This window comes from Mytilus californianus, unplaced genomic scaffold, assembly GCF_021869535.1.
Source record: "Mytilus californianus isolate M0D057914Y unplaced genomic scaffold, xbMytCali1.0.p SCAF_4, whole genome shotgun sequence".
Lineage (NCBI taxonomy): Eukaryota > Metazoa > Mollusca > Bivalvia > Mytilida > Mytilidae > Mytilus > Mytilus californianus.
The window spans coordinates 113,494,370-113,510,030 of record NW_026262690.1 but is presented as its reverse complement, the minus strand read 5'-3'; the positions used below and the strand labels follow the sequence as shown (position 1 = coordinate 113,510,030).

At 32.5% G+C, this 15,661-nt stretch overlaps 1 protein-coding gene across 1 annotated transcript in view; it reads right to left on the bottom strand.

The window, feature by feature from the left end:
- Nucleotides 1-15,661, bottom strand: part of LOC127699100 (thyroid adenoma-associated protein homolog) — a 202,207-nt gene that overhangs the window by 57,152 nt on the left and 129,394 nt on the right. Inside the window, exons 31-33 of the mRNA XM_052202835.1 lie at nucleotides 8,295-8,928; nucleotides 7,514-7,588; nucleotides 553-593 (exon numbers count right to left, since the gene is read on the bottom strand). Coding sequence (XP_052058795.1) covers nucleotides 553-593; nucleotides 7,514-7,588; nucleotides 8,295-8,928 — 750 coding nt within the window. The remainder of the gene's footprint in view (nucleotides 1-552; nucleotides 594-7,513; nucleotides 7,589-8,294; nucleotides 8,929-15,661) is intronic.

The following is a 15,661-nucleotide window of genomic DNA, read 5'->3' as shown; positions in this document are numbered from 1 at the left end:
TACACCTATTAATATTACTAAATATGCCAAGGAAGATAATTCATGCTGATTAAAAATATTTTCCTATTTTTTTTTAAATATCAGTTTGTCTTCATTAATGATCAATGGTGGATTTTCATAAAAAAAAAAAATCTTCAACAGATCTATTTTTTTGCAGGTACCAAGTCACACTTTTTCACCTTATGTTTTCATGTAAGTTTTTGTGTGTATTTTCTTCCATTTTGGTAGTTTGTTTGATAATAGTGCAAATTTAACAAAGACTTATAGGGGAAAAACAATGGTGGTATTACACCTATTAATATTACTAAATATGCCAAGGAAGATAATTCATGCTGATTAAAAATATTTTCCTATTTTTTTTTAAATATCAGTTTGTCTTCATTAATGATCAATGGTGGATTTTCATAAAAAATGTTGAATTTAGTGCAGGGTGTTTTGCTATCTAAAACTGAAGAATAAATGACAGCAACCCAACAATACAAAATATTTGAGATAAGCACATTTAAATTCATGAAATTTGTATCATAAAAGACAAATAGTCAGACAACATACCTGGAACAAGTTTCAATGAAATTCATACAATGCTGGAAAAGCTGAAAAATTAAATTTAAAACATATTTAAAATCAACAATTTATAAAAATTGCAATGCATGCTCTATATGTGAAAGTTAAGGTTTTGAGGTCAAAAGGTTATTTGATTGTTTGTTGTTTGCTGTTTTATGCTACTTTCAGTGACCCTAGCAGGTGCAGATCCAGCAAGCACCCCTCTTGGTCCACCAATGATATATACAATTGAAAATTGGCAGGAACAATTCTCTCTAAATTTTCTATACATTTAACATTGGCACCTTTTATCGTTCAAAAACTATAAAAAATATAACAAGGTTTTATAAAATTTTCAATAATGGCTTTTACTCTAAATGTAATAAAATTATGAAAAGAAAAGTAGGGTTTAGTAAGCAAATTTTTGATTGGCACCACATAGATAATACTAGAGGATTCCAAATATCTAACAAAAAAGTCAAAAACAAAAGTAATGAACATCCTTAAAGGGAAATCACACTATTTATACTAATAATAATTCATTGAAATTTTGCATGTAGACAGATCATAGTTATTAAAAATTTTAGGCGAAAAAAAAATTGGGGTCACCGATGTTGTTTTCGAGATATGACGTCATCAAAATTTAAAGAATCGCGTTATAACGAAATATAGAAATACCGCTCTAAATTGTTAGAAAAAGACAAACTTATTGAAAAACCATGTTTAACTGGAATAACAAAAACAGTCAAATGTAACTTATACCTTATGAACATTTATTTGTCTTGGTTTCCTTATTTTTGAAGGCATTTGAACATTTCCCGCCATTTTTAATTGCTATTTATAATAGATTTTTCTTGAAATAAAAAAAAATCTACTAATGTTTTTCCCTTCAAACTTCTGCATAAGTTGCAGCTTCAGGGGAGATTTTAAAAGCATAAATAAAAAAGGGGGGTCACCGATGTTTTAAATCCGCTAAAACGGAAATAATCTTTATTATTGAATTTTGGCGGGAACTATAACCTTTTAACGTTATAGAACATTGCTGGCATAACAGCATTTCTTGCAACGCTTAGGTTGAATTAAACCTTTTCACTACAAAATATAATATCATTTTTGAATATTTTTTAAGGTATTTTGATTATTCATTGATATCTTTATCAATCTATCGAATCGTTAACATAGATACAATACTGAACAGTTTATTATAAAGTAATTGTCAAAGTTGAAGTCATCTCATTTTTATACGACCGCAAAAATTTTTGCGGTCGTATATTGGTATGACGTTGGCGTCGTCGTCGTTGTCGTCGTCGTCGTCCGGCGTCGTCCGAAGACACATTGGTTTTCGCACTCTAACTTTAGTTTAAGTAAATAGATCTCTATGAGATTTTACCATAAGGTTCAATACCACAAAAGGAAGGTTGGGATTGATTCTGGGGGTTTTGGTACCAACAGTTAAGGAATTAGGGGCCAAAAAGGGGCCAAAAATAAGCATTTTTGTAACTTCCAGACATAACTTGTGTGTTAGTGTATGGATCTCTCTGACATTGTACCACAACGTTCCATATCACACAGGGAATGCTGGGATTGATTTTGGGGGTAATTGCCTCAAAATATTAGGAATTAGGGGCCAAAAAAGGGGCAAAAAACAAGCATTTTTCTAGTTTCATGACAATAAGTTGTGTGTAAGTGTATGGATCTTTCTGAAATTGTACTACAAGGTTCCATATCACAAAGGGAAAGCTGGAATTGAGTTTGGGGGTAATTGCCCAAAACATTTAGGAAAAAGGGGCCAAAAATAAGCATTTTTCTAGTTTCCAGACAATTACTTGTGTGTTAGTGTATGGATCTCTCTGACATTGTACCACAAGGTTCCATATCACATAGGGAATGGTGGGTTTGAGTTTGGGGGTAATTGCCCTAAAAGTTAAGGAATTTGGGGCCAAAAAGGGGCCAAAAAACACATTTTTCTAGTTTCCAGACAATAACTTGTGTTCAAGCGTATGGATCTCTCTGAAATTGTACTGCAAGGTACCATACCACAAAAGGAAGGCTGGGATTGAGTTTGGGGGTGATGAATCATAAGGGGGTTCAAAAAATTGGGGGGGGGGGGGATTTTATTTTTATCCTTTTTTTTCTTTTTTTTTTTTTTTTTTTCTTTTAAAATTTTCTATTTTAAGTTGGTTATTTCTGATTTATATTTAAAAGCAAATAATAATGATATGGTAGGAGATACACACCAAACAGGATGTGTAAATTATTATATAATAAGTATTGTGCAATAGCAAGAAATTTTCAACTGCACAGTATTGCACAATAGCAAGAAATCTTCAATTGCACAGTATTGCGCAATAGCAAGAAATCTTCAATTGCACAGTATTGCGCAATAGCAAGAAATATCCAATAGCACAATATTGCGCAATAGCAAGAAATTGTCAATTGTACAGTATTGCGCAATAGCAAGAAATATTCAATTGCACAGTATTGTGCAAAAAAAGATACTTCGTATAAATTGCTTATTTCTTGACCAATTTCAATGGGGTTTTTTGGCCCCGTTTTTAAATTGGTCCACATTGAGGTCCAAAGGGTCCAAAATTAAACTTTGTTTGATTTCATCAAAAATTGAATTATTGGGGTTCTTTGATATGCTGAATCTAACCGTGTATTTAGATTCTTAATTTTTGGTTCCGTTTTCAAATTGGTCTACATTAAGGTCCAAAGGGTCCAAAATTAAACTTAGTTTGATTTTAACAAAAATTGAATTCTTAGGGTTCTTTGATATGCTGAATCTAAACATGTATTTAGATTTTTGATTATGGGCCCAGTTTTCAAGTTGGTCCAAATCGGGGTCCAAAATTAAACTTTGTTTGATTTCAACAAAAATTGAATATATGGGGTTCTTTGATATGCTGAATCTAACCATGTATTTAGATTTTTGATTTTTGGGCCCCGTTATCAACTTTGTTCACATTGAGGTCAAAAGGGTCCAAAATTAAATTTTGTTTGATTTCATCAAAAATTGAATTCTTGGGGTTCTTTGATATGCTGAATCTATCCATGTATTTAGATTTTGGATATTGGACCATAATAGGTGAATGTCCAATTTAAAATTTTTAAGTTCTTAGACCACATTCATTCTGTGTCAGAAACCTATGCTGTGTCAAATATTTAATCACAATCCAAATTCAGAGCTGTATCAAGCTTGAATGTTGTGTCCATACTTGCCCCAACTGTTCAGGGTTCGACCTCTGCGGTCGTATCAAGCTGGGCCCTGCGGAGCATTTTATTTAAATTGCATTTGTTGTATGGGGAAAAGGAATGTTTGCCTCATGCCGTATTATAGAAATAATTTTCGGCTTTCAGATAAAGAATCTTCTACCTCGGAAGACTGAGGGTATCTGGGCTGAAAAGTAACACGTTCCTTTTAGACTGCAGGCAGAATAATTTCGTTACCATAATTTCACTAGCTTGTCCATTCGCACCGGGAAGATAAAACCTGAAATGCCGTGTTAAAAAATGCCACAAACTCAGCACGTTAAAACAAACCTATTTTCGGTAGAAATTTAAAATTGGTTCCGTAATTACACAACGCTTCATAATTTATTCGAACTGTGGAAACCAAATTTTTTTCTGAGTTCTATCATCCCGCACCCATTTTTCATACATCGTTGCATGTTCATTGTACATAATATGTTCAATGTTCATCGCCTGTGTATTAAAACTTTATGTATTACGTATATTTTATTACCGTTCGATTAATCGCTCAACGTTGGTATGTTATGAGAAATACAATGCATCTGATAATTTAGAGTTAATTTACAATGAAATACACATCGCCATATTGATATCAGGAACATATAATGTTCCCAGTTGATGTATTTAAAAAAATCTTTTAATTTGTAATAAACGGATCTAGTTTTTTTTTCTTGTTCTGCTACATCTATCCGTGTTTCTGTGGAAATATCGATATATTTTATCTAACTCTAGTTTTTTGTCGAGCCTTCGACTTTAGTCGAAAAAGTGAGACATAGCGATCCTACATTCCGTCAATCGGCGTCGTCGTCGGCGGAGGCAGCAGTGGACGTCCACAAATATTCACTATGTGGTTAAAGTTTTTGAAGTTTTAATAACTTTCTTAAACTATCCTGGATTTCTACCAAACTTGGACAGAAGCTTGTTTATGATCATAAGATAGTATCCAGAAGTAAATTTTGTAAAAATAAAATTCCTGTTTTTCAATATTTGACTTATAAATGGACTTAGTTTTTCTGCCAGGAAACAATACATTTACTCTGTGGTTAGAGTTTTTAAATTTTTAATAACTTTCTTAAACTATCCTGGATGTGTACCAAACTTTGTCAGAAGCTTGTTTATGATCATAAGATAGTATCCAGAAGTAAATTTTGTAAAAAAAAATCTTTTTTTTTCGTATTTTACTTATAAACTGACTTAGTTTTTCTGCAAGGAAACAATACATTCACTCTGTGGTTTAAGTTTTTAAGATTTCCATAACTTTCTTAAACTATCCTGGATATGTACCAAACTTGGACAGAAGCTTGTTTATGATCAAATGCTTGTATCTCGAAGGAAATTTTGTCAAAATTTTGTACCTGTTTATCCGTATTTTACTTATAAATGGACTTAGTTTTTCTTCCAGTTACCATTACATACAGTATGCAGTTAAAGTTTTTAAAACATTTATTAGATTCATAAACTATCCTAGATTTATACCAAACTTGGACAGAAGCTTCTTATAATCAAAAGATAGTATCGAGAGGAATATTTTTATTGATTTTTTTCCTCATTTTTGTTGAGCCTGCGATTAACAGCAAAAGTAGGCGAGACACTAGGTTCCGTGGAACCCTTACAAATTTTTTTATCAGATGACAAATGAGAGTGTGGATAACCTTTGATGTAGAATAAGAATTTGAGTTCCAGCTAAATTTAGAGTTAAAGTTCCAGTTTTATTTTTAGTTCGAATGTTTATTCGAGTAAGAGTTCTAGTTAAAGCTCGAGTTCCACTTAGAAACTTCAGAGTTATACTGTAAGATAGAATAAATTCTGGTAAGATATAAAATTTTGAGATCTGAGATCGGATGAAATTAAAAGAAAGATTGCAGTTTCTATTTTCTGTTGGTGCACCTCTCTTTCTTGAATTGTATATTCTTTTATCACATTTATGTTTCAGTATGGTATAGCCTTTATACTTTTTTTGCCAAAACTGATTAATGATAGGTAATTTGAAAATAACTGATTGATTGTGTGTGCCACTTTCAGCACTCTGCTATATCATGTTGGCCGGTTTTTTCTAAAGAACCAAGGTATCAAGAGTAAATCAGCTACCTTTGTATTAAACAAATGGTTGTCCTTTACAGTCATGATCGGAATCTGACAATCTCCCTATATCACTGTTTGTTGACAGGCAAGTGATCACATTGAGTGATCTGAACACGAACCTACATCTGAATTACTAGTTTTTGTTTTGTTTTTGTTTTCGTTTTTTTCTTGATTTTTGCAAAACTTTCAGTGGCAAATATTACATGAATATCACCACAAATGTATACTCTTTCACAAGACAGACCTTAATGTGATGGTTACAGATTAGCACTCTGAAAGACATGTTACTCTAAATAAATAAATACATGTGTGTGTGTTAAATATTTCTCTTGTTGGAGTCTTGTAAAGCCAAATATACAGTGTGGATTTTTTGTTGTTGTTGTAGGTAGTACGGTCATCAATAGTACAAAAATAACTAGGCATAGTGTTTGATATTGACGTCTAGCGGCCTTATTTTTTAACTTGCTGGTCGTACAGTTCGCTATAATTGACAGTTTGAAGAAATACTACAAAAAATGATTTTTTTTGTGCCCAAATTATGTAACCTGTACCAAGCATTAAAGGAAGATTGCGTATAATGTACTATATAATACGGTGCTAAATTTTCTTTGATTTCGATAGCCAGCAACCGATGTAAAATTTTGTATGCTTCTTTTACGGTGATGTTTAACTGGCGTTATTCTTAAATAACGTTTGATATTTCAACACATATGATTACTCTACGAATCACTCGTGTGCATGTGTTTGTTCCCCCCATACCCCACTTCCCAAAAAAAAAAAAAAGAAACAGAGAGAGAGAGAGAGAGAGAGAGAGAGAGAGAGAGAGAGAGAGAGGCGTTTGATACCAAAGGAACATCGAAACTCATTGTTCGCCGATGTACGCTTTGATTATACTGAAATGATCGACAAAAAGTGTTATAAATATCTCTTTTGTTTTTAAATATTTTTTTTCTTCGTGAAACGAAGAAATCTGCGAGATAAAAAAAATTGTTAATATATGAAAATATAAACTTTACAGTAAATAAAAAAAGTTTTTCTACAAAAAAAAAGTTGAGCTGACGGATTTCGCTACAAATAATAAAGACCAGATCAACAATAAATGTTGATATTTCTCATATCTAACAATATTTTTCGGTGAAATTAATAAACCTTTAAGAAAAATAATTGTATAAATGGTATTGTATGTAGATACTAACTCAATAATAATAATAATAATAATAATATCTTTATTTAAAGAGAGTAACTCATTTGAATTAAACCCAATCGTAAGGTAATTCAAGACCATATCAAGACCACTTTCGGCTACTAGTATTTTTACATTTTGTCCGTTTTGAGTAGCATTTTCATTTTTTGCACTTAAATCAAAACGTCATTTGCTTTCTCTTGCTTTAGTGAACGTCCCTTTGAGCGGGCCGCCATTTTAGAAATTAGCAACCTTTACGACGGACTCAAAACGGCGACGTCATAATACGGTCACGACACTATAGCGGCGCCGAGAGCGATGCGTATAAACAATAGTGTGATTTCCCTTTAAATGGAATATTAGTCTCTAATCCTGTCTGAGACTGTTCAAAACAGGATTGAAATATTGGTTATCTCCCTTTGACCAACCTATTTGTAAGATTTGACTACTCACCTGAAATAAGTTATCTATATCTTTAAACCAAGAGCCTTTCTGCATTAATGGATGGTTCGTTAGTGCTCTGAAAACCTAGCAAATAAAGATAGCCACAATAAAAACTTTGATAATGAATTGATTCAATTTTCTTAAATGAGGAAGATTTTAAATTATCAAGAAGCCACTAGCACTATGTTTTTCAATATAAAAAAAACCCCGTTGTTTAAAGAACTGGGTCTTATTGGCAGATTTTTTAATGTTTCTGTTAAATTAACTCATAACTTTTATAGACTATTGACAATTTAGAGCTTGGTATATTGTGTAAACACCACCTGTCTTTTGTTGACGACTGTATATTGCCTTCTTGGAAGTATTTTTGTTGCTTTGTTGTCTCATTCATGTGTACCCTACATCAGCCCTGGTTTTTTGTGGGGTTCGTGTTGCTCAGTCTTCAGTTTTCTACGTTGTGTTTTGTATGCTGTTATTTGTCTTTTGGTCTTTTTTTGTTATTTTCTATGGCGTTGTCATTTTATATTTGACTTATGAGTTTGAATGTCCCTTTGGTATCTTCGCCATTCTTTTTCATTCATATTCACTTATATTTTTATAAAAAATTTATACACTTGGATCCTTGTTTTTCATACTTATAAAGCAAAGTCTAATAAAGAATTACTGATGACTGAATTGTTTAGGCAAAGTGTCCTGAATTTTGAAATAGGGAGTATAATACATTGATACGACTTTTTAATAAGAAGTATCGATTGTTTGTTTCTATATAATGAACAGGTTTTAAACCTACCAACTTCTGACATTCAAAGTGTGTCTCATCTGATGCCATGTGTATCAATTTCCCCAACACTTCTGTGGAAGACAAAGTCCTCTGAACTGTTTCCTCATTGACAGATGGTAAATCACATTCAAACACAACATGAAAATCATCTCCTGCCTCCTGGTCAATACAGACACTGTGAACATACATCAACCCTATCATCCTGATTTCATAATGACAGCAATTCAATATCAACATTAGTCTAGCTTCAATAGAGTTATCTCCTATACATCCAAGTTCTGAAGAGTTGTCTCCCATTGAATTTTGAACAATTACTCCTCTCAAGTTGCTTTCACCAGAATTGTCTCCCTTCATATTAGAATCTACTAAGTTATCTCCCATATGTCTGATTTCTTTCAAGTTATCTCTCTTAGAACAGTGATATAGCAGCAAATTAGCCAGTGTTGTGAGATATTCTATGAACCCTGGACCAGCCTGTTTATAAGGTTCTGTGAGGAGAATCTTTTCCTCTGATAATGCTGTAAACAAGTTGTGCTGTAGACATTTTGTATTTGAATCAGGTTCTTTATCTTCAGAAATTTCTGTCAGCAATTTTGATGCCAGGTTCAAGGCCTCTTTTTTAATCACATGACAAGCGTTCAACCTATAATAAAGAAGAGAACATTGTATAATTCATAATTATGAATAAAAAAAAATTTCATAAACAGTTGCACAGACCCTGTGTCTTACCTGCAACTTCTGATGTTAGTGTGAATGAGAAATGCTGACTGCCAAAATTCTAAGTAAACCAGAAGCTCTAAAGAGCCTGTGTCACTCACCCACTCTTCAATATTGTAGACTAGAATAAAATTCATGACAAAAATCTCTTTTCTGTTGATCTTAAAATGCTGATTCTGATAATTTTTTTCTGTTTAGTTTCTCTCCATCTTCTTTACTTTTTGACCGAAACACAAAAAGAGAAAGAAAAATCTTCATTTAAGGGCAATCACTCCTTTAAAGAGTTTACTAACTATATCAGAAAAATTTGACTTGCTTGTAGATCTTGCCTTGCTGAACATTTTTTTGATTTAAATTTTCTATCTATCTTTAAAAGTTTTCAAGTTACCCAGTAATAGACAAAAATGCCAAAAATTGTTAAATATTGTCATTTAAGTGCAAGAAGTCCAATTACAAGTTGACTAACGATTTAGACTATGTTTCTCCATTTGTAGATATTGTCTTTATGGTCAAATTAGCTATCTAAAGTGATGTGTCTATCAATCTATTATAGTTTTCAAGATAACAGGTAAAAAACACTAAAAATTGTTAAATATTGTCATTACAGAGCAAGAACTCCAAAAATGAGACCACTGACTATTTCAGCCTTGTTTACTTATTTGTAGATCTTGTCTTGCTGAAATTTTTGCTACCTAAACTGTCTCTCTATCAGAGTTTTCTAGATAACAGGAAAAAAATGGTAAAAACCATCATTAAACTGATTAAAGACAATAACTCCAATAACAATTGAATTTCACAAAGAGTTTTGGCCTTTCGCCTTATTTTTAGATATTGTCTTGCGTTATTGTTTTGTGTGTATAAATGTCATGCTGCTCATCAAGGGCTCTTAATTGGAACAATAAATGCTCTTATTCTTATTTTTATAAGAAGTCGGCTGACAGTTTTGACAATAATGAGCAATAGGTAAGCTCAACATTCTGAACATTTCTGCCCCTGTCAGATTTTTTCTATTTAAAATAGTTTTCAAAATAATAGACAAAACTTGCATTTTACCCATATGTTCTATTTTTAGCCATATTGGCCATCTTGGTTGTCAGGTGTGGTCATCAGACATATTTTTTTCTACTAGCTACCCAATGATGATTGTGGCCATTTTTGTTTCCAATTGGCTCAGTAGTTTCAGAGGAGAAGATATTTGTAAAAGTTAACATATGATGACGAACAATAGACGATGATGCCAAGTGATTGGAAAAGCTCACACTTCGGCAAGGTGGGCTAAAAATAAAAAAAGAAATAAGGAAATTTTAAAATATCCTTATCTCTTGATTATGAAAACATGTATCCAATTCTTGCTCCACTAGTTGCACACATCATGTTATCTATAACAAGTAAAATATTGTGAAAGGGCATTTGTTAATGTCACAACAGAGGAAAATTGGATGGAATTGTTCAACAAGTAGAACATATCTGTGGTCATCGATATTCCATAATGATTTACCAAATCATGATTAATTATGATAGGGTTTGTAAAACTTTTGAAGGAATGAATTAAACTCTACCATTTGAAATCCTTGATGCTAGATTTCTTGTGCAATAACCCTATTTCAATGAAATCATGATAGGAAAGCAAATCCTGGAATATGGTATCAACTTTGAGATATAAGTTCCTAGTTCATATGCTGCTAGAATGTTGTTACACAGAAATGGAAAATTTCACAATACAATTGAAATCATTTTTTTTGCCATGAAGTTTCTTTTTCAACTGACCCATATTAATAGAAAAACAAAGGATATGGGGTATCCATCCATGACACAAAATCAATACATGCACAGTAAAAAACACACAGAAAGCAAAGGAACAATGCTTTTATTGCTGTTCTTCATCTCAAAGTCACAGTGAGGCCTTCACATTGTCTATTTAAGATGTAAGATAAGATATGAAGCAGAGTCAACTTGATCTGTGGTATGCTTTGTTTCTAGTTCATTTTGATAACAGCAGTTAACTTTGAATAATTCAGTGAAAAGATATTATCTATCTAGCTGACAGTGAAGTTAAAGGATAATGACATTCTATGAATTTTTCTCAAGAACCTCTTGTATGAAGTCTGCATCATTATTTTTCAGTAAAATTCCATGCAGGTTTGATAAAGTAATTCTAATTTAAAAAACACTAACAACAAACTGTAATTAAATTCTAACTGCAAAATACTTATAAAAAATCCACAGTAAAGTACAAAAAGAAGAATAAAAAAAAATTAAAAATCATAATTTTTCTTTAGATGCCATGGTATCTCTTGATTATGAAGAAGCTTCTGTATAAAAGATTCCTGAAATTCCATGAAGGTTTGCAAAAGATTATTGATAAAAACTTTATGACTGTGTCTATTAAACAAATAAAAAGAAAAAAAAATTGCTTTCAATATTGTTTCTTGGTCATGAACCTTTGTTTAAAGTTTCATTACACGTCATACAGTTTGGTCAATGTCATTGATGTCTAAAAAACTTTAACCACAGTTAAATGTTGATGACGAACAAAAATATAGAATTATCTTGAATGCACCAGATAACCTGTGTTAAGTTTGTTTAAATATTGCATTTAAATAAAATACCCGACCAAAACTACTACGATACACTAATCAACTTAGGATTCTTAATCATATCCAAGATACTTAACTAAAAATGGCGTCAAAGTCATTCCAAAAGGCTCAGTTGCTCCTCACATGTGAACTATGTGAAACTGACACTAAAATTCAATGGAAATGTACAGACTGCAATCTCTTTCTTTGTGATAAATGTAAAAACAAAGTTCATTCTAAGATTAAAAAGGCAAAAGACCATATAATTATTACAATTAAGGAAGTAGGACTTCACAGAGATGATACAAGACAAAAACTGGACTTCAGTGACATTCAGTGTAAAGGCCATTCTGGACAAGTCTGCTGTTTGTTCTGTAAAACTTGTGATCACTTAGTCTGTCCTACTGGAGTGACTAAAATTCATAAACAGCATGAATTAGTTGAGATTGATGAAGCTTTAAGGTTGAAGATGGATGAGTTGAAAGCAAGGAAGAAAAAGCTTGAAAAACAGCATGATGATTGGATAAATAATATTGAGATATTAAACACAATAAAAGAAATAGAACAGTTGAAGACTGAACGAACACAAAAAAGTATTTTAAAGCAGAAACAAGTTTGGAGAGAAGCAGGAGATCAATATGCTGAAGAGCTTGGTAGTGAAAATAAAAAACAATGGAAAGCTAAGGTGAAAGCCATTGAAACTGAATGTAGGAAAGTGACAAATTTTGAAGATCATCTTCTTGAGGAAATTCAACTTATAGAAGGTATAAGCATGTGTAAGGATGTGTCAAAATTCCTTGAAGATACCAAATCACTAGGTAATTTTAAGGAGATGCCAAAAGTTAATCTGAATTTTAGCCAACTGCCAACTTTTGTCCCCGGGCAGATCCTTCTGACTTGTTTTGGATCAATGCAAGAAGAGATTCATAAAGACATTTAAAATAGAAGCCATTGAAGAGTACACTACAGAACTGCTATAATTTCACAGATACTACAATGTTCTGAGAATACTTTCTGGATACATGATCTCAATGATACAAAAACTATACAGAGAATAACACGACTACCTGACAGTACTATTGAAATACAATTACAAGTCGAGGATTTTGCTTATCGGACAACTCTAACAAGAAATTGTGTTCTCCTTATTTCTGATCGAACTTCAAATCTGAAGATTCTTAAAAAAAAAAAGGAAAAATAAACTGTTAACACAAAGATAAGTCTCACCTTTTTATATTGTTCAAATTAAGTAGCAATACTTAACATGCAAAATATTCAAAGTAAATGAACCATGAATGATAGCACATGGTCAAATAATCTAAATGGAAATGAGATGTGCCAATGCTTATACAACTTCATACCAAATTGTATTGACTTATTATTATTACGTTTTATGTGGTTTCCCTTAATCTGACCTAACCACAATCTTTAACATTTAAACTATGCTAAAGTTTCAAAGTCAATAGACCATGACTGAGGGGACAGGGCCAAATAATCCCCAAGAAAAAGAAATGTGCCAAAGCTTATACAAATGAATATCAAATGTCATTGATTTACCATACTTAGTAAGTGGTTCCCCTCAAACTGACCTAATCACAATTTTAACAAAAAGTAAAATAACAAAAATACCAAACTCCAAAGAAAATTCAAGGAGAGTCCCTTACCAAGAGAGGCGAGAGATACCAAAGGGACATTCAAACTCATAAGTCAAAAATAAACTGACAACGCCACTGCTAAAAAAAAAAAGGCCAACAGACAAACAACAGTACACATAACACAACATAAAAAACCAAAGACTGAGCCACACAAACCCCACCAAAAACTGGGGGTGATCTCAGGTGCTCCGGAAGGGTAAGCAGAACCTGCTCCACATGATACACCTGTTGTGTTGCTCATGTTAGTACAAACCTGGTAGTAAGTCTAATTCGGTAGGTCACATTCGGGTAAAGGGGGACGGGATTATAGTTACGACAATTGGAACATATCCGCTATCATCTGATAACAGTCAACCTACTCGTGATGGCGTCCGTAAAATTTTTGAACAGATGACTTCAACTTCACCACTTGGAACTCTTGGTTTAATAGCTTCCTTGTGCGCAGCTACCCTCTATCAAGGAAATCATGATAGGAAATACAAGCCCTGGAATATCTATCAACTGGGAGATATATACACCGTATGCAGGCGCTGCTAGAATGTTACTACATATAAGTGGAAAGTTCACAATTGGGAAGCTGAAATCATCCCTTTTGTCATAAAGTTTTGTTTTTAACCAGCCCTCATTGTCAATTTCTAGATGTAAGTCAAGATATGAGGCAGACTTAACTGTATCTGGTGTATCCTTTATCTCAAGTTTGATTGGATAGATGCGTTCAACATAGTCACCAAATTTTGAGTTATTAAGTGAGAGAACATCATCTATGTCATTATGTCTCTGGTGGTTAGTTGTCCCATTGGCAATTTTATTACCACATCTCCTTATTTAATATATGGTGGAAATTTTACATATAGTACTACTACTTTGTAATTACAAGATACGACAGGGCATATCATGCATTATATAATGATATGAATGAAAAATGTGGGATGTACATCAATGAGACAGTAACCAAACAAAACAAACAACCCAAACATCAAAAGTGTGGTATTTTTTGAAAATTGTATTACTTATACATTGAGCTCAAAACCAAATATTGTTTAATCTTGAAGTATAAGGTTGAAAAACAAAACATCCACAATAAAATGAATTAAGAAAAATCCAACCATGCAGTTTAGAGTGTTTCTGACAAGGCATATGAACATACAGACAGACTGACAGACAAACAGATGGATGGACAGACAGATTCCTCTGTATCCTTAAAATGTTGTTTGCAGAGGGCATAAATATCAATTGGAATATCAGAAAATTCATAAATTTTGACTGTCTTCGCTAACATGCAAGACAAAATTAAAATAAATTAAAAAACAAAAATCACTGGCTTACAGGGCCAGATTAAAAATTAAGAGAGGAAACAAATTAACTGTAAAGTTATTTGGTTGTCAATGAGGTACAAAATCTAATTATTGCCTTTACAAATATAAAACTATTAGATGCTAATGACAAACAAGAGGCTGTCAGAGTGACAGCAAACCTGATTTTCCTGCAGAGGTTGAACCCTGAACAGTTGAGCAAGTATGGACACTACATTTAAGCTTAAAACAGCTCTGAATTTGGATTGTGAGTGAATATTTGACACAGCATAGGTTTGTGACACAAAATGAATGTGGTCAAAGAACTGAAATGTTTGAAATTGGACATTTAAATACCTATTATGGTCAATATCCAAAATCTAAGTACATATTAGAATCAGCATATCAAAGAACCCCAAGAATTCAATTTTTGATGAAATCAGACAAAAGTTTAATTTAGGACCCTTTGGACCTCAATGTGGACCAATTTGATAAAGGAGCCCACAATCCTAAATCTCTCAATACATGGTTAGATTCAGCATTTCAAAGAACCCCATAAATTCAATTTTTGTTGAATCAAACAAAGTTTAATTTTGGACCCTGATTTGGACCAACTTGAAAACTGGGCCGAAAAATCTAATATTTAAATACAGGTTTAGATTCAGCATTTGAAAGAACCCTATATATATTTAATTTATGTTGAAATGAAAGACAGATTAATTTTATCCATAATATTTTCTGTGCAAAGGGAAATAACTCAAACTGGATAAATAGTTCTCTAAAATAAGATATGATGCAATTTTTCAAATTATAATCAATAATATAATAACAACAACCAGTGATGACTTAGTTCTCTAAAATTAGATATGATTTAACACTCAAACATTGCCAGAATCAGCATATCAAAGAACCAAAGACTCGCCTTATATTACATTTGATTTGTTTAATTGTCCCATACAAGAATATATATGGTTTCGGGGTGGGGATCTTGACCGTTTACAAGTTTTCAAAAAGAAGGGGGGGTGGGGGTTACCCCAGGGGACTTCCCTTCAATTTCATTTGATTTGTTTTATTGTCCCATTCAAGAATATATATGGTTTCGGGGTGGGGATCTTGACCGTTTACAAGTTTTCAAA